The following is a 24,487-nucleotide window of genomic DNA, read 5'->3' as shown; positions in this document are numbered from 1 at the left end:
TTTCAGGTCGTTCACAAACATAGGCCACTGCATTTGGTGTGGACAGAAGGGTGCTGAGAGAAGAATCGATTCTAATTTACATGAAAATGAGGGTGAGCAGGGCGGGCTGAGGTGGAGGGAAAGAGAGAGTGACAGGAGGATAATGAAAAAGGGTAAGATGGGGAGAAGAAGGGGAGGAAATGGAGAGAACCAGGAATGAGGGATAAAGAAAAGGTAAATTGTAGGGAACAGTGGGGTTTTAAAAGGACAAGAAAAAGATGTGAGGCAAGACAATGAACACTACACACACACACACACACACACACAGACACAGAGTGCCACAGGGAGGGAAGGTTAGACTGAAAGCATGAGGACTAACACATCGTTTGTTTTTGTCTTTTCATGGTTGAAAACAAGAAAAATATAGAATGTCAAAAGCAGCAGTGGGGTCAAATCCAGAGTCCTGAATCCAGTTTATTGTGGCCTCGGGTCTTCTTACTCCTCCCATGGTGAATGTTTGGCTTTTTGATTTTGTGTTTTTCCTACCACGGCTAAGCAGATGACTTTCCCCCTGTCTGAAACCCAGGTGGCTGCACGTGCTCTCTCTCTCTCTCTCTCTCTGTGGATGTATGCTCTCCTCCTTCAGCTCAATCTCAACAAGAATGAGCTGCACTTCCTTCCAGGGAAGTCATCTCCCTTCTATGACCTCTCCATTAACATTGAGAACTCTGTGCTCTCTGCAGCTCTGACTGCAATAAACCTCAGTGTGACACTGATTGACCAGGTACCCTTTGCTGCTCACATCGCTGCAACATCACAATGCTGTAGATTCATGCTCCACAACATCAGGAGGATACGTCTCACCCCTCACCCATGCTTTTGTCATCTTGTGTCTAGACTCTAGACTACTGCAACTCTCTCCTGGCTGGTCTGCCTGCATACATTTGCCAGTTTACTTCTGCAGCTCATCCAGGATGCAGCAGCCGAGCTGGCATTAAACCAGTGGCTGCTCAAATCAGATTCAAGACAGAAGTTCCGTGCTGCAGATGGTTCAGGTCTGTCCTACATCCAGGACATGGTCAAACCATAAACTCCAGCCCCTCCACTGTGCTCCTCTACTGCCAACAGACTTACTACTCCCTCTGCTCAACAAAATTATGACTGTTTAATGGTGGAACAAGCTCCTTATTGACAGTGGAAACTCACATCTTCTGTCGCAGACTGAAAACCCATCTGTTCAAACTGCTCGGCCCATTAAAAGAAAGAAAAAAAACAAAACAAAAAGCTTCTCTTTCTCTATCTCTCATTGCTTCTAAATGCAGCTCTTGCAGCAGTTAGATTATTATGAAGTACCAGCATGATTCTTGCAATGTTTTGGTTGTATCCACATGGCTGAATTCACTTATTGTAAGCAGCTTTGGGTGGAAGTGTCAGCTAAATAAATGTGTAAACATAATGGACAGGTGCATCTGTTTTTAGTAGTCAATGAACACACAGAATGGGAAGAACCCAGTGAAAGATACCCAAACACCTAGAAAAGGAAGTCAATCTCTGTTTATAATTTTCCACACAGAACATGGAGGCAGCTGCACACAGAGGCTCGCTCCATCTAAAGACTTCAGCTCAATATGTCATTAGGAATAAGGCCCTTTGTTAGCTACAGACAATACACTCATAACACACACAGACACCCTTCTTAATTCACTGTAATGTTGTGTGTACATGTGTGAAATTGAGAAAAAGACACTTGATTGGAGCATCCAGAGGTGCCCAGGTCCCTGTTGGCATGGCAACATGCAGAGCAGACCACAGGGGGTGGTTGTAGGGGGAGGGGGACTGGAGCGGGTGGACTGTTCCATCTCAGTGAAAATGGACAACGGTATTTATTCAAAGCATTTATCTTTATTGGATGATTGGCCAATTAATGAGAATGAGCCAGCTGTAATCTTCTGAGAATAAAGCAAAAGGGAGAAGAGGCAAATTGCCAGCGAGTGCTTCTGTGTGTCTGAATGCCTGCACATCTGCGTCTGCTTGTTGGGGGAGCATGCAGCTGCCTGTGTGTTAGTGGTAGTAAATATGAGAGTGAGAGAGCAGGATCAGACGCTCTAGTACTTCCTACTGTGCAGGGGGATTCATTCATCTTTTCCATTAAGTGAGCCTCATAGAACGACAGCAGCAGACACTCACGTGCAAACAGACACACTTCTCAACATCATGAAGTCTCAGTCACACTGAATTGAGTCCTCTGCACCACCACACACACACACGGGCTTCCCCACAACGGGTGTATTGAGGCAGCTGAGGAGGAGGTGGTATGTTTACCACTAGGGCCAGTCATCCCACAAGGATGCTGCACTAATGTTTTACCCAACCAATGAAGTGAACACATTTAAATATATATGTGTGTGTATATATATATATACATATATAACTAGCAATGTCTGCTGGAGTTAACAGAGGACAGTGACAATCTTTTGACCTCAGAAATAAAAAAAACAATAATTTGGTGTTAAATATTTTGCCATAGTAGCAGTATTATCACCAGAAGCCACAAACAAATGAATCATTGTGATGAAGTTAATTGTTATTTGAGTAGCCCTCCAAAAGATCCTTTTTTTAATCTCAATAAATCAAAAATGTATCTGCATTATAATTAGGAACAACCCAGTTTGGGCATTCATTTTATAAACAATATTTTTAAACGGATTATCTTATAGCAAAGTATTTTAAAACAAAAGTTGACATATCAGTAGTACCACCTGTATTAAAAACAGAGACAGTTCGTATGATGACCCGCTGATTGGCAGATAAAACTGAAACAGATCAAACATAACTTCTTGTAGAAACTGTCTGTAAAGCTGTCTGCAAATATGAGACTCAGATTTAGTATATATACTCCACATATGTAACACACACACACACACACACACACACACACACACACACACACACAGTATTAACACAATATATTAATTGGTAGATCCATTAACAACAACATTGTTTCCACGGTGAAATGATGGCCTCTTCGCGGTATCAAATCAAACTGCAGCATTCCCCGGAGCCCGCCGATATACTGATGGAGAGCTGCGTCAAAGTATCCAGAACAAAACCGGAATTATATCAATGTTACTTTCAACATAAAAGTATCACAACTCCTAAATCTTTTTATTACAGCAATTCTTAAACAACTGTTTAATTTATGTGCAGGTTAACTGTTTTATAAGGTAGTAAACATCCTTCTAAATATTTAATATGTTTTTATTAATGTTCTGTAGCTCTTTTGAACATCTTATTCTGTTTTGTTTGGCACTCGGTATTCAAATTATTTTGCTGTTCACTTCCAGGACAACCCTTTCATAATATAATATTTTCACAATAAAGATAAGAAGGCTAGTGAATTAAATATGCAATAGAAACTGTCCAAGGTGTGTATGTGTACTGGGATGTCCACAGTTGGGCCACTCTGGACAAGAAAAGCAGTCTAAATGGGTCAATGGATGTTATAATGCTAATGTAAAAAATTCTGCCATTGTCAGGTGCTGACAAGTTGAAAAGAAGGAAAGAAAAATTTAATGGAAAAAATGTTCATACATAACATTGCTATCATCCCCTTCAGAAGGAGTAACTGTGCTATGAGAAACATTGTTCACCTCTGTATCTTCACAATATATTGTTAATATTGTTTATATATTGTCTTCTGACTGTGTTCAAAACAGCGGTGGAAGAAGAATTCAAATAATTTACCACATTGAAAATAAAAATAAAGATCTTGCATTCAAAACCTTACTTAAGTAAAAGTATTAAAACTACTCATTATGCAGTGAAATGGTCCCTGTCAGTGTTTTACTATTGCATCTGATGTTTCTGGATTCATATTACTGCTGCATTAATGTGTATGTTGCATCATTTGAACTACTTTGTACACTGTTGGGTAGTTTAATCTACAGTGATGCATCATATTCAAAATCACCATATGTTTGAGGCATCACTGTTCTGTGAGAACAGCGTATCCATAAAAAGTTGATTTTTCATGGACTCAGAAATTTCAATGTACTTTCCAACTAATAAAGAGGGTGTTTTAAACAATTTATATAGTTTAAGAAATATGAGCATTTCCATAAAGGAAAACATAATCCTTTACTTTATCATAACATTTACAAACATTATAAAATAAACATTTAGAAATCACAACATCTGGAAATACACTGGACAAGAAGGGTGTGAAAATTTGTTTTATCTGAAAAGTAACTAGGAACTAAATGTGTCAGACAAATACAGTGGAGTAAAAAAAACAAACAAATACAATAATAGCCTCTAGAGATGGAGTGGAGTAAAACATGCGCCTTGAACCCGGTTGTCTGCGTTAAGGTGTATTAGTCTGAAAAGCCAGAGCGGAAGTGGTGCTCTCTCACCCTGTGTAACTTCACATGGACGGCATTGCTCCGTGGTGGGTTTTTTTCTGGGAGGAGTGGGGCAGCAGGCGCAGAGCCGAGCAGGGAAAGAAAACAGCAACAACTAATGGTACAAACCTGGCAGAGTGAGCCTCGGACGGAACCACGCTGACGAAGTTCCTCGGGAAAACCTTTCCTACACCGTATTTTAGGTGACCCCGTCGGTTCACACTTTTAATGACCGAATGAGTGGCGAATAAAGACGGAGGCGGCGACATCAAAGGGACTCCCGGGTCATTAGATATAGCTGTAGCACCGCGCAGACCATTATTTTACACCGTGGCTCGTCTGCGCGGCTCTCTTTATTAGTCCTCCTTTGGCATTTGCTGAGACTGCGCTTTGGAAAAAGGGCCGAACAACCTCTCAAAGCAGGAGTGAGTTAGCTTTGTTACGAGCCAGCTTTGGTAATTGTTGGCGTTTTTGTTGCTTATATTTGACCCACTCTCCATCCCCGCTGTTTGCACGTATGACCGCTCAGATACAAACAAATACCTTTCGTTTTCTTTTGAGGCTTTTCTCCCCCTCGGAGCCTCCTGGTTTTGTCTTTTCAGGGGAAGAAAAGATGTGCGCACGCGCGTCAGGCTACTCTAAAAAACAACAGTATCTTACTATAGGCTAATATTTTGTGAACCGTGTCCTCCCATGCCAAAGAACAACCCCGGTTTAGAGCATTGGTAACCTGAGCTGCGTTTTCTCGTTTTCCTCAGATGAACACATAGTAAAGCTGCTGCACTTCTGTCTCTCTTCCTTTGTTATTCAGACCAAGACAAGCAGCTGAGACAACGCTGCTCTCAGCTTTGAGACCTGAATGGTTTTTTTTTTTGGAAAACTTTTCAGCCTCTCGGTATTTTAAGTGCTGAAAGTTGGAAAAGAAGCCCCATTTTGTAGTCCTCCTCCTCCTCCTCCTCCTTCCTTCCTCCCTCCATAATAAGTGGCACGTTGGGTTTATGGAGGACCAGGCCCGCATGATGTTGGGTCACATTGGACTAACTGGACTGTCTCAGGAGGATGTGGGTGATCCCGACAACATCAGGAAACATCACAACCTCGGTCAGCCGCAGCAGGACATTGGTGACATCCTCCAGCAGATCATGACCATCACAGATGAGAGTCTGGATGAGGCCCAGGCCAGGTAATAATCACAGAGGCACACGACCAGATAAGGCCTGATAGGAGACATGATGTTTAAGAGTTGGATTTTTTGGGGTCTGCATGGTTTAACACACGTTTGACACACTGTAATACACTGTAATAACACCCCCTCATCCCCAATACTGCTGGAACTGTTGTCCCCTTCTCCAGCTGTGCACCTTCACCCCCACAGGCCTGAACACAAAGCTGAGCCAGCACAGACAGTAGGTGATCTTCATGAGCATTTAACAGCCATTTGGGAGTTTAACCTAGGGTTTTCACTCCATTTGACCCCTGCTGTAACTAGCTCCTATGACCCGGACCCCCATCACCCTCGCTTCAACACACAAACAATAGGATTGTTCACAGATCTTAATTGTTTTTTGATGGTGTGGGGTTTATCAACCCCTGAACATTACAGTAAAGTCTTGTAATCTTTGCGACACTGTGTCCCGGACAGACATGTAGGTCAGTTCTCTGTAGTGTTGCTTGAAGTCACATGGTAAGTCACAGAGCTGCATGATGGTTAAATATTTATTTACTATCTTACGTTATCTTACCACAGATTTGAAATACATATTGTACATATGAAGGCTTTGGATTCAAGTAAAGTTAAACAGTCGAATGTAGTTCACTGGTTTGAACATCAGTTTAATTGTTGTGATATTGTGTGATTTTGCACACATTTACAATATTGTGAGACACATTGATGAGGAGTCTCGCAGCTCAATCACTATACAATCACAACAATTTGCTCGAAATAGTATCCCAACAGGCAATACTACGATCTTTAAAACCACACACGATACATCACAGTATCTGTGTAACTACAAATGAAAGTAGAGACAGATGAGCTTAGTTTATATTATTCCAGCTATTTGTGGCTTTAATTAATCTTAATTAATCCAACATGACTTATTATTGCTGTAATACGTTGTCTGTTGTCCTCTCTTGCTCTTAATGCTTCACACAATTTTTCAACAAACAAAACTTACCTGTCTTGGGGATTTCAGTGACTTTCAGTTTTAAAAGAGGAATCAAATTGGTTCAGTATTTATATAGAGCCATGAATAATTGTAGTATTAGTGTATTATAGCAAGTTGAGATAAAACATAATGTACCAAGTTGCACAGAGTGTGAGCTTTTTTTTCAGAAGCTACATGAGTGTGTGACAGTATCTGCAAAATCAAACAGCCATCAATTGGCAAGAAGTTAAACTGCCAGAAAACATCAAATTCAGTCATGTAACAGAAAGCGGACAATACTGAATTGGTGCCGGAGTGTCAGTACTGTGTCATAGAAAACAGTATATTATGTTACAACATTGTTTTCAAAGTGTTTCTGTGTGGTTCAGTCTCTTCTCTTTCCTCGCTGAGGTGAGTAAGTTCAGGTGAATTAGACAACTATGTGTTCAGGCCTGTTTTCAGACAGTCACTCATCTGAACTCAGTCTGTCCAGCACTGACTTGCTATGTGTCTACATGATCTATTTCTGATGGATGTCAGTGCCCGTAACCAATATCATATATAAAGTCTACCGAAGCATAGTGTGTAATTCACAGTCTGTCTCTCTCTTTTATTTCCCATAAAAGGAAACATGCTTTAAACTGCCACAGAATGAAGCCCGCCCTCTTCAGTGTCCTGTGTGAGATCAAAGAAAGGACAGGTAAGAGGTCCATTTGTTTCACATATGCTGATAAGGAAAAGTATTTTTCCTCTTTTAGTGCATCTATGGTTACAGTTGAGGTTAACCCCACAGATTATTTTGAACTCACCGTTTCAGGCTCATAGTATTAAGGATAGAATATAAGGATAAGGGTTTTAAGGGGAAAACAGTGTATATTTATTTCTAAAAGAAAGCCTTATGATCACGTCTGTGAGACTGTCTTTCTCCCTCTCTTGCTGTCGTGCTCTCTTACTCGTGCTTTAAGTGTGTGATGGCATTTTTCTAAAACTTAACCTCTGCTTGATGATTTTTGGTGATGCTCTCCTCCAAACGCACTGCTGTAGGAGGAGCGTCATAACATCAGAGCAACAGAATTGTCTAATCTGGGTGACATCAGGAATGTGTGGCAGCAGTCAGGATGATGTAATGCTGAGATAGCTCCTGTGAATTACAGGAGGAAACTTAACAGTAACAGGATGGTAGTTACAAGGATTTTACACATACAATCTTAACCTAGGTTTCTTTATTCAATCCCACCCAAATGGAAGGAAATCATCTTTATTAATGTTTTTGAGTGGAGCACTACAGCCTGAAGAATCAGTGGCAAAGAGAGGGAAGGTGTAAAATGCATTCAGTAGAAAACAGGAGAGAGTTAAAATTAATAAAAATACATAATACAGACAGATAATTGTATTAAAAATATCAGGAAAACACATCTCTGATCAATATTCACAAGAAATAATCTGCTCAAAGTTTGTCAAAATCTCTGGTTTTACACAAACTTCCTGCAGTTATTGTGTCATCTATAAAATATGTCACATACTCAGTCATAGAAAAGGGGTCCCTTAAGGAAAAAGGTTGGGAACCACTCTTTTATATCTTTTTATTGTCAATAAATCTCACAAAACGGTTTGTTCTTCTCTCAGTACTTTCTGATTCCCCTACCCTGTCTGCGGCATTCAAGTTCATTTGTTGCTACTGAAGATGTGAATCTTTAAAAAAGGGCTCACAAAAGTATAGTTTCATTTTTATTTTTGGGCTCAGTAATTTCCTAAAACAGCTGGACGCTGCAGGCTTTGCAGTAAATGTTTTTAAGTAATAAGTTACTGAAATAGAAATAAATATTGCATTTGCTGTTTTCAGAGGTGGATTAATACACATTAGGTGCTCTAGTAAGTGGTGTTACAGAAGCATGTGGGATTAATTGAATGAAGGAAAACATCATTACAACACTGTGGCCCACTGATGAGTTTTTAATGGTTTTGGACAACAATGGTACAGGAAGAATAAACTATAGCAGGCTTTGGCTTCACATATACTATACAAGTTGTTAGATTGATTCATCGTTAGTTTTGGTCTTTGTTGACACAAAGAAACAAACACACTCACTTCTAATAAGGTGAGCAAGTAAATAAAGGAAATTCTATAAAGTCAATGACTGCATGGTGCACATTATTATCTTCCATACTAGAGCTGCAGGGTGAAAATGAATGTCTAGGGACCACCTTTATAGATAGAAAAATTTCAAAACTACATCGACACATGAACATTAGTTATGTGTGTGTGTGTGCATATTTTTTGAATGTGAATAAGGCAATTGTTGTTTAACTTCTGCTTTTAGTGTGTTATGGCTCCTTCACACTGATCTGACCAATCCACGGTTCAATTCCTGATGGAAATTCGTATTGCTCTGAAACACGTTTATTTTTATGGGGTTTTATGGGCTTTCATGCAGTCTCTATATGTAGACTAATGTGGAATTTTAGAACATATATCACATTTCTATCGCATATAATATTTCTCCCTCGCCCGAGCTTGTGCTGCCTCCCATTTTCTACTGTCATTCCCTTCTTCTCCGTCCCAAGTTAAAACTATTAAAAATAACTCCTCACTTGACAGCGACAGTCCAAAACACTTCGGTTTTCTGAGGAATATGTCTCCTCTGGATATATCAGCCCACTTCCTTGTCATCCTATCTCTACCTCTCTTTTCCCTCCTTCCCTAATCCCAATACAACTCTCTATTTTTACCATCCCAATTTTCTGTGAGTTTTCACAGTGTAACAGCGCACAAAATAGGACAGGGCCAAAGTGAGAAAACAGAACAAATGAAAAGAGAGGCATAGGGACACATAGCTGCAAACATGGGAGGTGCAGACAGAAAAAAAGAAAATAGAAAGAAAAGAGAGATAGAGGGAGTAAAAGATAGCAAGGGAGGGACAGATTGATGGATGAGTTGGAGGCAGAGGCAGTAATGGTTGTGTTTCATGGATTGGCAGGCAGTTGATAATCTCCAGACCCCTGAGTCCTGTCAGCCTTCACTACAATCAGATTCTCAGTGGGGGACAGTTTGCCACCCATGGCCTCACAAAGCTGGATTGACTCTGTCAGAGCGCTCTGTTCTACGAGGCGTCATAGACTACAGCTCATTTATCTTGTGCACTTGTGTGTGAGCGTGTGTTAGTGTTTTTACACTCTACAGAGTCACTGGGCAATCTGGAAGGCTGGCCCAAACTCTTGACTAATTATGAAGTAATTAACAGTGATAGGACCTGCCCCCCCTTCAAATATAGCTGTCTTCCCTATTCTCTCATCCGCTCTGCTGCTGTCTTCTCTTTCCTGCTTTTACTCTTTTCTTATACTCTCTGTTGCTACTTTATGAGGTACACCTAGCTGAGACTAATGTAGTCTCCTGCAACAAATCCCACCTTCTTGAAGGTTATAATGTTATAAACCATGTTAGAGAGGGGTTGATTCAACTAAATCATTTTGTTGGCTGGAATATGGTGCTGTTGAATTTTACTGCACTATAGTAAGCCCTGTTTATGATATTTACTGTGCCCTCTACCCTGATATAAATGGGGTGGACAAAAGAAACCTCTTTTAGAAACACCTCCCGGTATAACACAATATGAATGCAAGTATAACTAATAAACTGAATGTATATTTTACTGTTACAGTAGAAGAATTTCCCCTTTTGACCTTGTTGTTGCTCACATATATCAAGCAGTTTCTTTCAACCTCCTTTTTTAATCTTCCTTCACTCAGAGGTTCCATTTAACACAAATAGTTAAATAAGAAATATTGTTAGGTTGAAGCAAGAATGGATAGATGGACTGCATTTATAAAGGACCTTTCTAGTATTCCAACCACTCGAAGCACTTCACACACTGATGGCAGAGGCAACCATGCATGGTGTCAACTGCTCATCAGAAAGAGAAACTACTGCTCATTCGTACCAGACACCACACTCACACACCAATAACACAGCCTGCAGAAGCAATTTAGGTATCTTGTCGAAGTGTCCTAGACATGCGGACTGGAGGGAGCCAAGGATCAAAGCAGTGATCTTGCGATTAATGGACGACCCGCTCTATCTAAGCTGGCCCTTATCAGAGAAGTGGTGGCAAGGAGACAAATTGGTATTAAGGAAAATTGCCTGGCATCACTAGGCTAATTCACAAATGCAAATGACACACCATGAGCTCGGCAGACACTTCTGGCTACGCTGCACTATCTGAATTAAAATTTAATTTACCGTAGCTATTTGGCCACAATCATTTTTTTATTATTTCATTCATTATTTAGTCATTGGTTGAGTTATTGTTTATTTCTAAGTGTTTGATCAATAAATGCATCACTGCAAATCGCAGTGCAAATGAAAACCTGTTTCTGATTGGTACACGGCGATGGAAATTTACATACACAGACATTAACATTAATATTATTAAAGCCAAATAATCACAAACTCACTACAGGGACATTGTATATTTGAAGTAAAAAAAAAGGTACAAAAAAATTACAATGGGAGGGAGAAGATCAAACAAACTATTTAAATATTTACACATTCAGACTAACTATTTACATATAAGATAAAGGAACACCCTAATCCAGAGATCCGGAGATAAGTAGAGAGAAGCTCAAATGTGCTCCATATGCCACCACACCTACTGACTGCCTGCACACGGCACAAGAGGAGAGGGAGAGATGAGAGGGAGAGGCCTCAGCGTTGTTGGCACAAGAGCTGTGGACTGCCATTACTCTGAGCAGCATGCATGGGGATGAATTACAATATTGCGTCCTATCCTGATAGTCTGAATAATTCACCCAATTTGCTGAAATCATTTTAAAAGTCTAGTAAGAAAGTAGCCATGTTGTCAAACCTGGTTCTATGATTTATTTTGTGTATAACCACACGTTGCGTATAAAACTCGTGTTGGTCCCACCTCACATTTTTAAAATTGTATTTATTTAAATTAATTAATTTAATTTAAATTTTAAACACGTTCAAATATATATATATTCCATGAGGCATAAATGTAATAATTTCATTTGTAATAATACATTTCTCTACTGTCCCAGAATCGACTCTGTATCTTTGTGTCTCAGGTGCTATTTTTATTGTGAACAGGACACACTTTAGAGTTCTGAAAGTATGAAGGAAGAAGGGAAAAGGGGCTGTGGATATGGAGAAGTGCTTCTCGGTAAACTGTAATCATGTATTTACCCTCATTGGCCATACATCTGAGTAACAGGATCTTCTTCACGTTCTGATCTGTAGCCAAGGAAGACACTCACGTCGGTGAACCTGCCATACTCACTTTGCTTTGATTGTATGTGGCGTGTATGTGTGTGTGTGTGTGTGTGTGTGTGTGTGTGTGAGAGAGGCTTTGTGAGTTGTTAGATTATATTGTAATATGGTTAATCTGGCACATTAGGGAGTTAAATGCAGTGAACTCGTACTCATGTAGTATTACATCCATATTACACATATTAACCATATTACAGCAAGTGCACTGCATCGAATAACAGCAGTGCACTTGCTGTAATATGGTTTGGGAAATCGCCATAATGTCTGGTAGATTTCCAAAATTAAAGGCGATCACGTTAATGTTTGTAAGTGTGTGCGTGTGCGTGTGTGTGTCTATCTGAATGCTGTCAGCCAGATGCGGAGGCTGTCATTGCCCTCGTTGCGGGATTATGAATGTGAGACGATCTCTGGAACTACCTTGTAATTGCCAACTAATTTGCATAACTGTGCAAATTAACGACCTCCCAAATGAGCTTTCATTTTTCACTGGGTCTTTAGTCGCTCCTTAAGAGCTGGCGTTAATTAACAGCTGTGTGTGTGTGTGCAAGGATGCTTGTGTATGTGTGTCTGTATTTCTTTGGGCTTAGAGATGCCAAGGAAACTTGGCATCAGGACCATCGCAACATGTTTTGCTGTCTCTGTGTCTCTCTCTGCCTCTTCTTTTTCTGTCTCTCCCAGTCCTGTTGCCCCAGCGTACAGACACCACTTAAGACTTGATCTCCTCACTGCCTCCAACGAACAGAGCTGTAGCTGAGGTTTCTCATGTCACCCAGTATTTATAGTCTGAAATTCAGCTGTGCTGTCTGTAGGGACTGTATATTTAATGTGATGTAGAGTTGCTCTAATAGTATTGCTGAGGTGTGTGGGGGAAAATGTAATTCCTTTGTTGCTTATTCTAGTGTTTCACTATCATTACTGCCTTATGGTCATTAGCTGGCTGTTGCTACATGTTGTCTAGAAAGAGATTGGACCAAGCAAAGTGTGTAGGACATGAGATGAGATTAAAAACTGGGGCTTGTCTCTCGACTGCCTAGTAGATAATAATTGATGATTTTTAATTGAGTTTTCTACCTTGTGTTTGACATTTAGAAACAAATAGGTATAAGGAATACAATTAAATAATTTGAATATAGTATGTATGTTGTGGTTCTTTTACTGTAAGATAGTGCTCTCTGCTGGCTGTGAAGATAACCCTACTTGTTCTCAAAAACACTCCCTCAAATCTCCCAGTTTGTACACAACTGGTGTTGGAACAATAACTACATTTGTTACAAATTGTATGAGATTTAACACAATATTTAAAGCACACCAAACTAAAAATCAAACCTCATGTTTGTCTAGCGACACCTTTCTGTGATTCATTCATTTAAAGATGCTAAAATATCTGATATATATATCTATATAAATTGAAACTTGACATACTGAAACAGGTTTGGAAACAGATTAAAAGTTTGACTGAATGCCTGCAGGTTGTGGCCTAATAGCTGCTTATGTTATGTAGTCTTTCTAAGTTATGCGTGTGCAATGTGCTTCCTGTTTTTCTAGTTCTGCATGGCTGAGCCAGAAATTTTCAATGAACATTGCAGCAGGATACACAAAGTTATTATTCTGCTTCCTGTGAATACCCAGGGTACAGCAGTAGGTCAGTAAGTCAGGAGGTTGTCACAGTAAAAAGTCTATTTTAACTGGAAGATCTGGCTTTAAACAGCCTTGTTTTCTGTTAACACGTCCATAACTTGAGCGTCTGTGACTGCTCTTGTCCATCTCCACAGCTCTGAGTATCCGAGGCATCCAAGAGGAGGACAGTCCAGACCCTCAGATCATGCGACTGGACAACATGCTTTTAGCGGAGGGAGTTGCGGGTCCAGAGAGGGGCGGGGCCTCTGCAGCGGCAGCAGCGGTTGCCGTGGCAGCCGGAGGATCGCCCAATGAAGGCGGCCTACAACACACCGAATACAGAGAGAAGCTTGCTCAAATACGACAGATGTACCACACTGAGCTGGAGAAATACGAACAGGTGTGATTATCTTACCTTATGAGTATCAGAAATTAGTTTTTTATTTTGGGATGCCAGAGAAGCAAAGTTATGTGGGTTTTAGGCAGAAGTGGAGTGAGTGGCTCTGAAGACCGGACGGTTGGCTCAGGCTGAAGTGAAGAAGAAAAAATATTTGTTCAAATTCTTCATAACTGACCTGCTCACTACTCCTCCCATACAGGCATGCAATGAATTCACTGACCATGTGATGAACCTGCTGAGGGAACAGTCCCGTACGCGGCCAGTCTCACCCAAAGAGATTGAGCGAAAGGTGGGAATCATCCACCGCAAGTTCAGCACTATCCAGATGCAGCTAAAGCAGAGCACATGTGAAGCTGTCATGATCCTACGCTCCAGGTTCCTGGATGCCAGGTGGGTTTAGTTTCCTGCCTCCTCTTCACTTTATTCTTCCAGCGTGTAACAGTGTACTTACAACACTGTTTGTTTTCTCACGGTTAATTGTTGCAATCGCCCTTTTCTCTCAGGAGGAAACGAAGAAACTTCAGCAAGCAAGCGGCAGAGATTTTGAATGAATATTTTTACTCCCATCTGGCAAACCCGTACCCCAGCGAGGAAGCCAAGGAGGAGCTGGCCAAGAAGTGTTCCATCACTGTTTCTCAGGTTAGGATATTAAAGGCTACGTTCACACTGTGTGACCCAAATTAGATTTTTTCATTTTCATTTTTTTTTATCATATGTGTGAACATCACAAATCACATGGAAACTAAACTTTTCAATCCTGGCCACTTTCTTATGTGGTCCAAATCAGATACAGGTCTGATATTTTGCAGTGTGACCTGATTCCTATCAGAATTCATATGACTCTAGATCTACGTTGGTCATGTGGGTCAGTTCAGGACCATGACCTGTTCACACTAGAGTGGGGGGGGGTTTTTTTTTTTTTTTATTTTTTTTTTTTTTTTTTTTTGGGGTGGGGAAAATTTCCATTATCGAGTATTTAAATTACTCGACAAAATGAACCGGAAACCTCTTCTTTCCTTTTTTTTTTTATTTTTTTTTATTTTTTTTCTTCTTACTTCTTTTCTTTTTTTTTTTACTTTTCTTTTTTTTTTTTTTTTCCCTTTTTTTATTTTTTTTTTTTTTTGTTTTTATTTTTTAAAAATAAAAAAATCTTAACCCTTTTCTTTTTTTTTATTTTTTTTTTGTTTTTTTTTTTTTTGGGGGGGTGGTTTTTTTTTTTTTTTTTTTTTTGTTGGGCAATTTTTTAGTGAAGGGGTTTTTTTTTTTTTTTTTTTTTTTTTTTGTTAAATTTGGTTTTTTTTTTTTTTTTTTTTTTTTTTTTTTGGGGGGGGGTGGGTTTTTTTTTTTTTTTTTTTTTTTCGGTTTTTTTTTGTTTTGTTAAAAAAATCTAACTCTAAAATTTTTTTTTTTTTTTTAATTTTTTTTTTTTTTTTTTTTTTATTCCAAAAACCCAAAAAAATTTAAATTTTTTTTTTCCCCTCCCCCCCCCCCTAACTAGAGTCTGACATGGGCCACATTTAACAGATAAAAATAAAGCACACATATACTTGGAGGTGGTTAAGTGTAATGAAGCCAGCTGGTTTCCTGAGTTGTCTTTTGACTTTGTGTTTACCTCTCTAACTCTCTCAGGTGGCCAACTGGTTTGGAAACAAGAGGATTCGGTATAAAAAGAATGTTGCAAAGCTCCAGGACGAAGCTAACCTGTATACCAGGAAGAGCGCTGCCAGTGTGTCTTCACAGGCAAGCCAAGCCAACTCTCCAGCCACACCAAACTCAGGTACATACTTACACATACACGTGAATGAAACCTAAGGTATTGTTATCTCCTCTGTCAATGTAAAAAACCAAAGGTGTTTTCTGGTATAGAGAGTCCATAAATCACTTGCTCCGTAATTCAGCATCCTGATTGGCTGAATATCACACTCAAGGCTCATCAGACTCCCCCAAGGTCCTCCTTCCTCCAGTTTGGTCAATGCTGACTTCGTTTGACCTGATGAGCCAAAGCTAAATGCTCCCCGAGGAAAGGCCGACATGATTTAGAAGCCCGTAAGATGTCCTCACAGATTGAACAAAGCAGGAACAAGATGGGGATTGCTGCATTTCTGTTGTTTGGATGGCACACCAGTGTTGAGATAAAGCCTGCAGTAGAGTCAGCGGATTCCTTGTTCCCTGTTTTTTTTAGCCTTTCGAAAACCCGCAGCCTTCAAAAGAACACAAATCATTTTGATTTGTTTCAGGTATTGTAGTTATCTTTGCTGTCTTGTACAGCGACCTGTTTGACAGGGAAAAAAAGGGTTTAACAAGAAGACAAATTGTCTGTAATTCTGCTCTAACGGGTTGGTTCACCTTTGCTACACAGTGAAGAAGATCTGCCCATAGTTTTGTGTGGCAAAGAATTGCTCTTGATTAACCGTGAGTGGTTTGGATTCTGCAGCAAGCCTTCTTTGCTTAGTTAGTTACTTGGTTTCCAATTCTCTATTAATTAGAACTGATAATATACCCAGAAAAAATACTTACATAAAAAAAGTAGAAATTTAAGTTGGCTGATTAGAACCCACTTACATTTTAAAAAAAATAATTTATTATTATTATTATGTGGGAATTATAATAATTTTGTGATATTTTATTTAAATATTTATTTTATTTAATGTAGTTTTTTCAACTGCAATTGACGACTGGTCTGACTCACGTGATCAACAGCATATTTTTTATACCCGATACCTAGACTGAATTAACCAGAAATACCGGGACTGACTCCATATCTGGAGCCCCAAGATCATCTCAGGAAATTCTTAATTTCACTCTAATTTTAGGGTATAGATCTTTTATCATTATTTTGAAGGTCCAGTGTGTAACACTTGGGAAGATCTAAACCTAAAAAAAAAAGAATTGTCATCTTTTTGTTACCTAAGAATGAGCCGTTTTCTTCTTCCACAGAGGCCACCATGTTGTTCAAAAACCACCCTGTTTTTACATTAGCCCAGAACATCACAGTTTCAAGGCCACTGTAGTTTCTGTAGTGTGGAAGGCTGAGCTGTCTGTAGTTGGCTTCAATCTGCAGCTTCACCACCAGATGCCACTAAATCTTACACACCGGTCCTTTAATGACTTGAGTTGTGGGTGAACTTGTGCACACACATGCACAGTGTCCCAGTTATGAGTTTAACCCAGTTTTGATTATATGTGGGATATGATGCAACATAAGTACCCTATCTGGTTATAAATAAACAAACTGTGTGGGTCAAAAAGTAAGTGACTCTCAGTAAACAGTCTGCAGACTACTCTCAGAATCTTGTGTGTGTGTGTGTGTGTGTGTGTGTGTGTGTGTGTGTGTGTGTGTGTGTGTGTGTGTGTGTGTGTGTGAAAATCCTTGATGTGTTCCCTGTATGCCAACAGGAGGATACCCAGCCTCGTGTTACACTCCTGATGGGAGGTAATGAGGACCTGCCTGAGGATTCTCTTACCTCGTCATGGTCTCCATGTGAGTAGCTATGGTTACACACTGTTGCTATAGTTACACACTCTGCAACTGAGTAGTCATGGTGACAGCCATTCCCTGTGTTAGCATGTGGTATGGTGCAACAAGGTGATGTAGTGCCTTTACATACACTGCTCGACATCTGACCCTGAACATTAGGCTGTTGTTGAGCCTTAAAGGAAACGTTCACAGACTGTGCACCGTCCCTTTTAGTTGTTGGTTGGTGGATCTTTAGTTATTGAGGTGGTGACATCTTTTTTAAGTTATTCTCAAACTTTTTAAACATATTTCAAGAGCACCTACTTAGGAGTTTAACAGCATAATGTGTCAATGTAACGAGAGCTGTAGCACTAAAGACGGGCTCAGGAACCAAAGTATATATATACAAAGACACAACATTCACCAGTCAGGTAAAATATTCCAACGGGATGGGGTTTTTTTTGTTTTAGGACAGATGAACAATTTCTCTAGTTTATACGACAATTCAGAAATAAGGATTGTGTAGAATTCTGCAAATAACAATAAGTTCATGAATAATTTAGATTATCCAAACAAACATAAATGCAGTGAAACTTCCAATGCGCTGAACTTAAAAAAACTGATGTATTAACATGGTCAGTGAACCTGATTCTTAACATCCTGTCCCCCTGTCCTATCTGTTTCTGTAGGTTGATGCTGGCTGGCAGGACAGATCCCTCCTCCTATGTACCCCACCCAGAGGACCGGGCAGCAAGCACTACCACTGATTCTCCACCTTCCCTCCCCGCCCCCCACCCTGCTCCTCAGACTAATACATCCCAGACTGTAGGCTGACCTCCAGCCGAACCACAAACACACTCACACTCACACACACACACACACTCACTCTCACTCACACTCACACACACACACACACACACACACACACACACACACACACAAAACACACATTTCTGAAACTCTGCAACCTTTTGTTTTGCTTTGTGAAGCTGATCCTTTTCCCACGTCTCTCCCACAAGTTTTTATTAACTCCACTACTTAACGAATGTGTTGACACCTCTGTTTTTTTTTTCTTTTTACAATTACGCATGAATTTTTCTATTTTTTTGAAAGATAAATAATTGATGAAAAGAACCTTTTTAATGTGCTACCGGAGTGTACTCCAGTAGGAGTAGGAAGGTTTAGGGCCCGTGTGTGTGGCCTTAAACCAGATGTTTATTCATCATTTTATTTTAAAGTAATAATTAAACAAAAAAAAAAAGCATGTAGATTTTATTATTTCTTTTAAGTTTCTTAAGAAAAAGGTCAGTGAGAAAATGCTTTGAAAGAGTACAACAAATGAGAAATGGCAGAAATGACCAAAAATGAATAAACACATTGTCACTTATTACGTTTTGTATCCTGTGGTGTTGCTTCTGACAACAGCTGGGTTTGAGTTTGTTTCTATGTAAATGATTGTAAAAACAACATTGCTTTAACAGGTAATTATGTTTCTTAAATGCTTTTGAAGCAACCAAACCAAAGAGGCGTTAACCCAGGAGATCAGGTTCTGTCTGTTGAACTATGTAATCAGTTCTGATAGTTGGGTTCAGTTTCAGATCATACAGTATTGGATCGTACCATGTGTGTTATTATTCATCTGTGCCCTCTAGTGTTGAGCAGTGCCGCTGCATCTAATTGGCTTCTGGATATGGTGTGTATTTCCTGCCAAACCAGGCTTTCAGAGGGTTTTTTTTCTCTTTAAACTCTTGTTTTTCCTGCCTTTCTTTGTTTTCACTCCTTTCTTTTTTCTAGTTAATCTTCAATAGTGAATGTCAACAAATCCTGAGACCTGATAAACAGAGTACAGACTCTATTAGTCAGTAATCTGCTGGAAGGGGCTGCTGAGGTGGACAGTGGACAAGGAGTCTGACTAATCTGATAATGTAGTGAGTGCCGTACAATGTAATAGCTTGTTAGTATGATAAAAAGCCCCTGAATTGGTCAAAAATGTTGAAGAAAAAAAAAAACATAACAAATGTAATTATTACAATAAATTGTAATTATGACTCGACAGGATTCAATGTACATGATGATGATGTAGTAATAATTACATAATGTCCTGAATCTTAGAAAGCTATGATTGAATTAGGTAAGTTACACTACACTCTTTAAAAAGTCATAATAACTGCTCTGTGTAAACTTGTAATGTTACATTATCCAGACATGTGTTGTATTAACAGATTTCATTACTTGTGCAACCCGTTAAGATGGAATTTTTATTGCATTTTGTTATTCTGCAAACATTAAAGTCAATTGCTACGTATCCTTTTAAATGTCCTTTTCCTTCCCTGCAATGACAATAATTATAATTCTGTGATGACTGATGATTATTTCATAGTTCATAAGTCTTATAGCCAGTGTTTGTATGATCCAAACTAATCTATGATGAGAAATTACACAATCATGCTGTCTTCAGTGATTTTGGTTGTTTTATTGGAGTTCTCCACATATTTGTTTTATGTTTTAAAGCATTATTTCTGAATATTCTCCAGCTTAACTTTAGGTGACTCAATAATCTTGAAAAAAAAAAAACAGGACAGAAACAAGGACAACTGTACTTTGAGACAACTCTTCTTTCAGCCATAGTTCGCTGGTCAATACAACACAGTCTCATGTATATCTTATATGTATATGTTAGCATTTACTCAGCTAACAGCATCTGCCAGTTGATTCGATTATTAGCAAAATAATGAGCCGAATACGTGACTAGCAGTTGTGGACAATGTTTGAGTAGGGGAAGGGGTAAATGGTAAGTTAGGGGTTAAAGGTCGAAAGTGATTGTATGAAAAAGAGAGACGGACACAGAGAAGCAGAGATTGTACACAGAGGAGAAAGGGGGACTGTTCTCTGCTCATCATGGATTTCTCACCTGGAGTTCTGATCCTGTGTTCTCTGTTATGTTCAGGTAATGAATCTGATTTACTTTGAACAGAGTAACATCTGATTTAACAGATGTTTCTGCCTTTGTGACAGCTTTTCTGTTCACCTGCCTGACGTTTCTAGAGATGTATATATTATTTTTGTATGTATAATTTTTTCATGCCGTGAGTGCCACAAGCAGAAATCTATAAATCTGCGTAAATCAACCCAAAATGCTCTACTATTATTTCCTAATTTGTAGTTTGGGTAAACAAATCGTTAATATATTCATATAAACGTTTTCGAGCAGAGTGAAATAATTTTAATATTCCTCACTGACGAAATGTGTTCATTTTTGTGCTTTTTGCTGTTTTGCTTTGTCATCAAAAGCACTTGATCACCTGTTCAATCTGTGTATTTGCTCAGGTTGTTTGCTTTGGGGTTGGTGTTCGTTTACACTGTATTTTACCCAGTCATGTCTAAAGGTTCACAGAGTTGCATTGGACGTGTGTGTGTGTGTGTGTGTGTGTGTGTGTGTGTGTGTGTGTGTGTGTGTGTGTCTCTTTCTGTGCAGTGGCTGGACAGGCTCCTGTCGTCTCAGTGGAGCCCCGGTCTGCTACTGTGCGCCAAGGGGAGTCTGTCAGCTTTAGGTGCCAAGTGGGCAGTGGTGCAACAGCCAGTTCCCTGGTGTGGAAAAGAGCCAATAACCAAGCATTACAAGGTCAGGAGTACTAACATGTAAGCATAAGAACTGTTCATACAATATCACTATCTGTACACTTCGAACTGAATTCTACTTTTTCCTTTTAGACAACATTAAGCTTGGTCCTGGTGGCTCTGTGCTGACAGTTGTTAACACCCGACCTGGAAACCAAGGCCAGTACCGCTGCACGGCATCCAACTCTGCAGGCCGCAGCACTGCCACAGCTGTGCTGAATGTCAAATGTGAGCTTGACTTCATAATTCAGTTAGAAACTGTCTGCCCCTGTGAAAGAATAGTTTATCTGGCCTCCCTTTTATTAAAAATAGAAGAGTCATACTTGACATTTCTGTGTTGGTCCTGTCGTGGCATGCAGTATTGCCAATTCCTGAATGCTCAGAGCATGGACACAAAAAGCATAGTTCTGAATGTATAGGTATTATTTTAGAGCAGTTTGTTTTAAGGCAAGGAAAGGCAAGGCTGTTTATTTGTAAAGCACGGTGTTAATCTAGGTGTTATACAGTACAGTTAAAAACAGCTCAAAGACAAAAGAACACAGTTTTAAGTTTGTCATTTTCACCTACACCATGTATCAGTGTGTGACTCACAATAAATATTTTTAGAATCAGTGTGACTGTGTGAGAGGCGGCAATTGCATTGATGAACCCACAGATAAATTATAACCTGAAAATGCACCTCATTGTTTTGCTGACCACCCCATAAATGTACTGTTTTGGATCACTCTCCTACCTTAGGTAGGTTAAGGAGAGTGAATATTGGACTTGCATTCAACAGGTTGCCAGAAACACGACTCCAAATGATACATTTTGCTCTGTAACTGCTGGATGTGTAAATAAGCAACTGTTTGCCAACAAGTTCACCATATAAACTTAAAAGGTGATGAAATGTCAGTGTTGTGACCACAACTTACAACTACTCATTGCACATCAGTCCCTGCAGGTTAAATGTGTCTGTCATTTCTGTGTGTCGTCTCTGTCAGTTGCTCCAAAAGTGCAGCTGACACCAGCAGGGCCCCTGCGGGTCAGGATGGGCGAACCTGTGTCAGTGGAGTGTCGTGCCACAGGCAGGCCACGGCCCAAGCTGACCTGGAAACGCCAAGGCTCCACCCTGCAGTTGGTTACCACGGAGACGAATGATGTCAACACCATACAGGTGAAATATGAGCACAGGTACTTTAATTTATATCTTCATTTTAAGATACCAAACCTAACAATTTCCATCTCTTCTCTCAGTGGCCTGCAGTGCATCCAGAGGACTCAGGAGTTTATATTTGTCAGGCTGTAAACAATGAAGGGGTGACAGAGGTCAAAGTTGAGGTCATTGTTGAGGGGGGGCCAGGAGCACCAGTGGCTTCAGTGAGCAATACAGAAATGACAGTGGTGGAGGGACACACAGTCACAATGGAGTGTCAGGCCACTGGTAAGGTGTTTGTGTGTGTGTGTGTGTGTGTGTGTGTGTGTGTGTGTGTGTGTGTGTGTGTGTGTGTAAATATCTCTCAGTTCTGCTCTTACTTCTCATTTTTCACTTGAACTTCTCTATCTTTTTCCTTCCAGGCTCCCCTCTTCCTGTCATCACCTGGTTCAAGCTACGAGCCCCATTGCCATGGAAACACACAGTGGCCGGTGGAGTTTTGACACTGACCAGCGTGGGGCGCCAAGATTCAGGACAATACATCTGTAATGCAACCAACGTACATGGCTACAGTGAGGCGTACACCCAGATGGAGGTGGAGAGTGAGTTAAGAGATAATAAACACAGATATTGTACATCCAAATTATTTCTCCCTGCTCATGATAAGAGTGATTGTCTTCTCCTTCATTCAGGTCCTCCATATGCCACCTGCCTGCCTGAGCAGGTGAGGCTCCAGCCTGGAGATGCCCTGCAAGTGCAGTGTCTTGCCCACGGCTCTCATCCCATTCGGTTTGAGTGGAGCCGGGTGGGCAGGGCGAGCCTGCCTGCAGGAGCAGAGACCACAAAGGATGGAAAGCTGCTCATAGCCCACGTTAAACTGAGTGACAGCGGAACGTACAAATGTGTGGCCACCAACCACATCGGATCCAGTGAGACACTGGCCAAAGTCATTGTAAAAGGTGTGCTGGTGTTTGGGCTCAGGCCATTCAAAGTCCAACAAAATAACTGATCTGACTTTCTCCCTTTTCTTTTACTATCTAATCTTGTTTCTTTGCTTATTTTTTACAGCTTAACCCATTGAGGTCACACTGTTTCTGATTGACAAACCATCTCTGCAGCGCTTACAACTTCCACAAGCCTGGATTGTAGCCATCAAGACTATCAAATGGTTAATACTGAGAAATCAGAGAAAATTATATTTAATAGATTTATATATTTTAAAGTGAATTTAAAATATATCAATGCTGGTTAAACTTTTGGTTTTATTGTGCATATGGGGTTAATTTTGTACTTTTATAGAAAACTAATACTGGTGCTATGGTTGCCCGTGTTTCATATCTGCTTTTGGAAAAGCTTTTCTCTGAAATGTGTGTGGACTGACATCCTACACTATGCGTGGGAGTTTCTGTTGCAGGAATGTCTCTGCATGCTGTCTGCCTCCCTTCATGTCAAGTCTACACTGTTACACTTCCAAAATAGAAAGGAAGGCACAAAACAAACAAGTAACGGATCCAATAGAAAAGCCTTTATTATGCCATTGAATATCAAAACAATAAAGACCAAATTAATAAAAAGTTTCATTAATTAAAATTAAAAATTCTGTTGTCATGAAAGTGTTTTACAAGAGGGTTGGTGAGGTGTATCCAAATTAGGGACTGTATGAAAATTATTAGGAGAGAAGTGGGGAAGAAGTTATCCCCACGACCTGTAAACAGACTTTGATGCAGAGTTTCCCTTAACTATTTGGGTACCAGACTGCTCCCTTATGTAAGTTCTAAGGAACACTAAAATACACTTGACTACACCCCTCGAATGGCCACTACAATCCTGCTACAGAAGTGAGTCAATGTCCGTAAGGCCAAATATTAAAATTTCAAACTTTACAACTAAATAAACATGTTTACTGCCTGGTACAAAAATTGGGTTTGGTCTCTATATCTAAATTCCCTGTTCATGACAACTGTACGGGGGTTGAATTTGTATATAATTCAACCGTTTCATTATTTCAAGGCTTGAAATTATGCATAATTAAGGGAGTGGCTGCTTTGAATGACAGGCGGCTGTTTTCAGTAACCATTCAACACTCCAAATATTTTTCGAGAGCCGGTGGAGATTGCTAAAACGGCGACGGCCAGATCTGACCACACTTTGAGCTTCACAGCGGCTCTTCAGAAACTTATGGGTGTAGTCATGTACACTATTGCTTTTGAATTATACAGTCTGGTTGTACCACTATAACACTGTTACATTATTTGAGACATTACAGAGGAGGCCTTAGCACTTTTTTCCAAAGTCCAGTAGAGGACAGCCTCCACACTAATAATTTTTATACAGTCCCTTAATGTTTAAAATTTGCTGTCATTTCTGAAAGATTATTATCTAAGCTTTGCTTCACACAGTAGTCTCTCTGACCACATGGTGGCAATATATAGCTTTAAGGCACA

General features: G+C 39.9%; 2 protein-coding genes across 2 annotated transcripts; both read left to right on the top strand.

Moving 5' to 3' along the window:
- Positions 1-4,409: 4,409 nt before the first annotated feature.
- Positions 4,410-19,595, top strand: LOC127354608 (pre-B-cell leukemia transcription factor 1). The gene is made up of 9 exons (XM_051384592.1): positions 4,410-4,582; positions 5,191-5,562; positions 7,153-7,226; positions 13,589-13,833; positions 14,033-14,223; positions 14,337-14,472; positions 15,463-15,610; positions 17,230-17,314; positions 17,980-19,595. Exons 2-8 carry the CDS (start codon positions 5,378-5,380, stop codon positions 17,268-17,270), a joined length of 1,020 nt encoding a protein of 339 aa, XP_051240552.1. The 5' UTR covers positions 4,410-4,582; positions 5,191-5,377; the 3' UTR covers positions 17,271-17,314; positions 17,980-19,595.
- A 474-nt stretch (positions 19,596-20,069) lies between these two features.
- On the top strand, positions 20,070-23,640 carry LOC127354607 (basement membrane-specific heparan sulfate proteoglycan core protein-like). Its single transcript, XM_051384591.1, has 8 exons — positions 20,070-20,237; positions 20,766-20,912; positions 21,002-21,136; positions 21,892-22,064; positions 22,145-22,331; positions 22,466-22,645; positions 22,736-23,002; positions 23,112-23,640. Exons 1-8 carry the CDS (start codon positions 20,189-20,191, stop codon positions 23,114-23,116), a joined length of 1,143 nt encoding a protein of 380 aa, XP_051240551.1. The 5' UTR covers positions 20,070-20,188; the 3' UTR covers positions 23,117-23,640.
- Positions 23,641-24,487: the final 847 nt, after the last annotated feature.

Source organism: Dicentrarchus labrax, unplaced genomic scaffold, assembly GCF_905237075.1.
Source record: "Dicentrarchus labrax unplaced genomic scaffold, dlabrax2021, whole genome shotgun sequence".
In the NCBI taxonomy this organism is placed as follows: domain Eukaryota; kingdom Metazoa; phylum Chordata; class Actinopteri; family Moronidae; genus Dicentrarchus; species Dicentrarchus labrax.
Note: the sequence above shows the minus strand (reverse complement) of the source record. Positions and strands in the feature narration are given on the sequence as shown.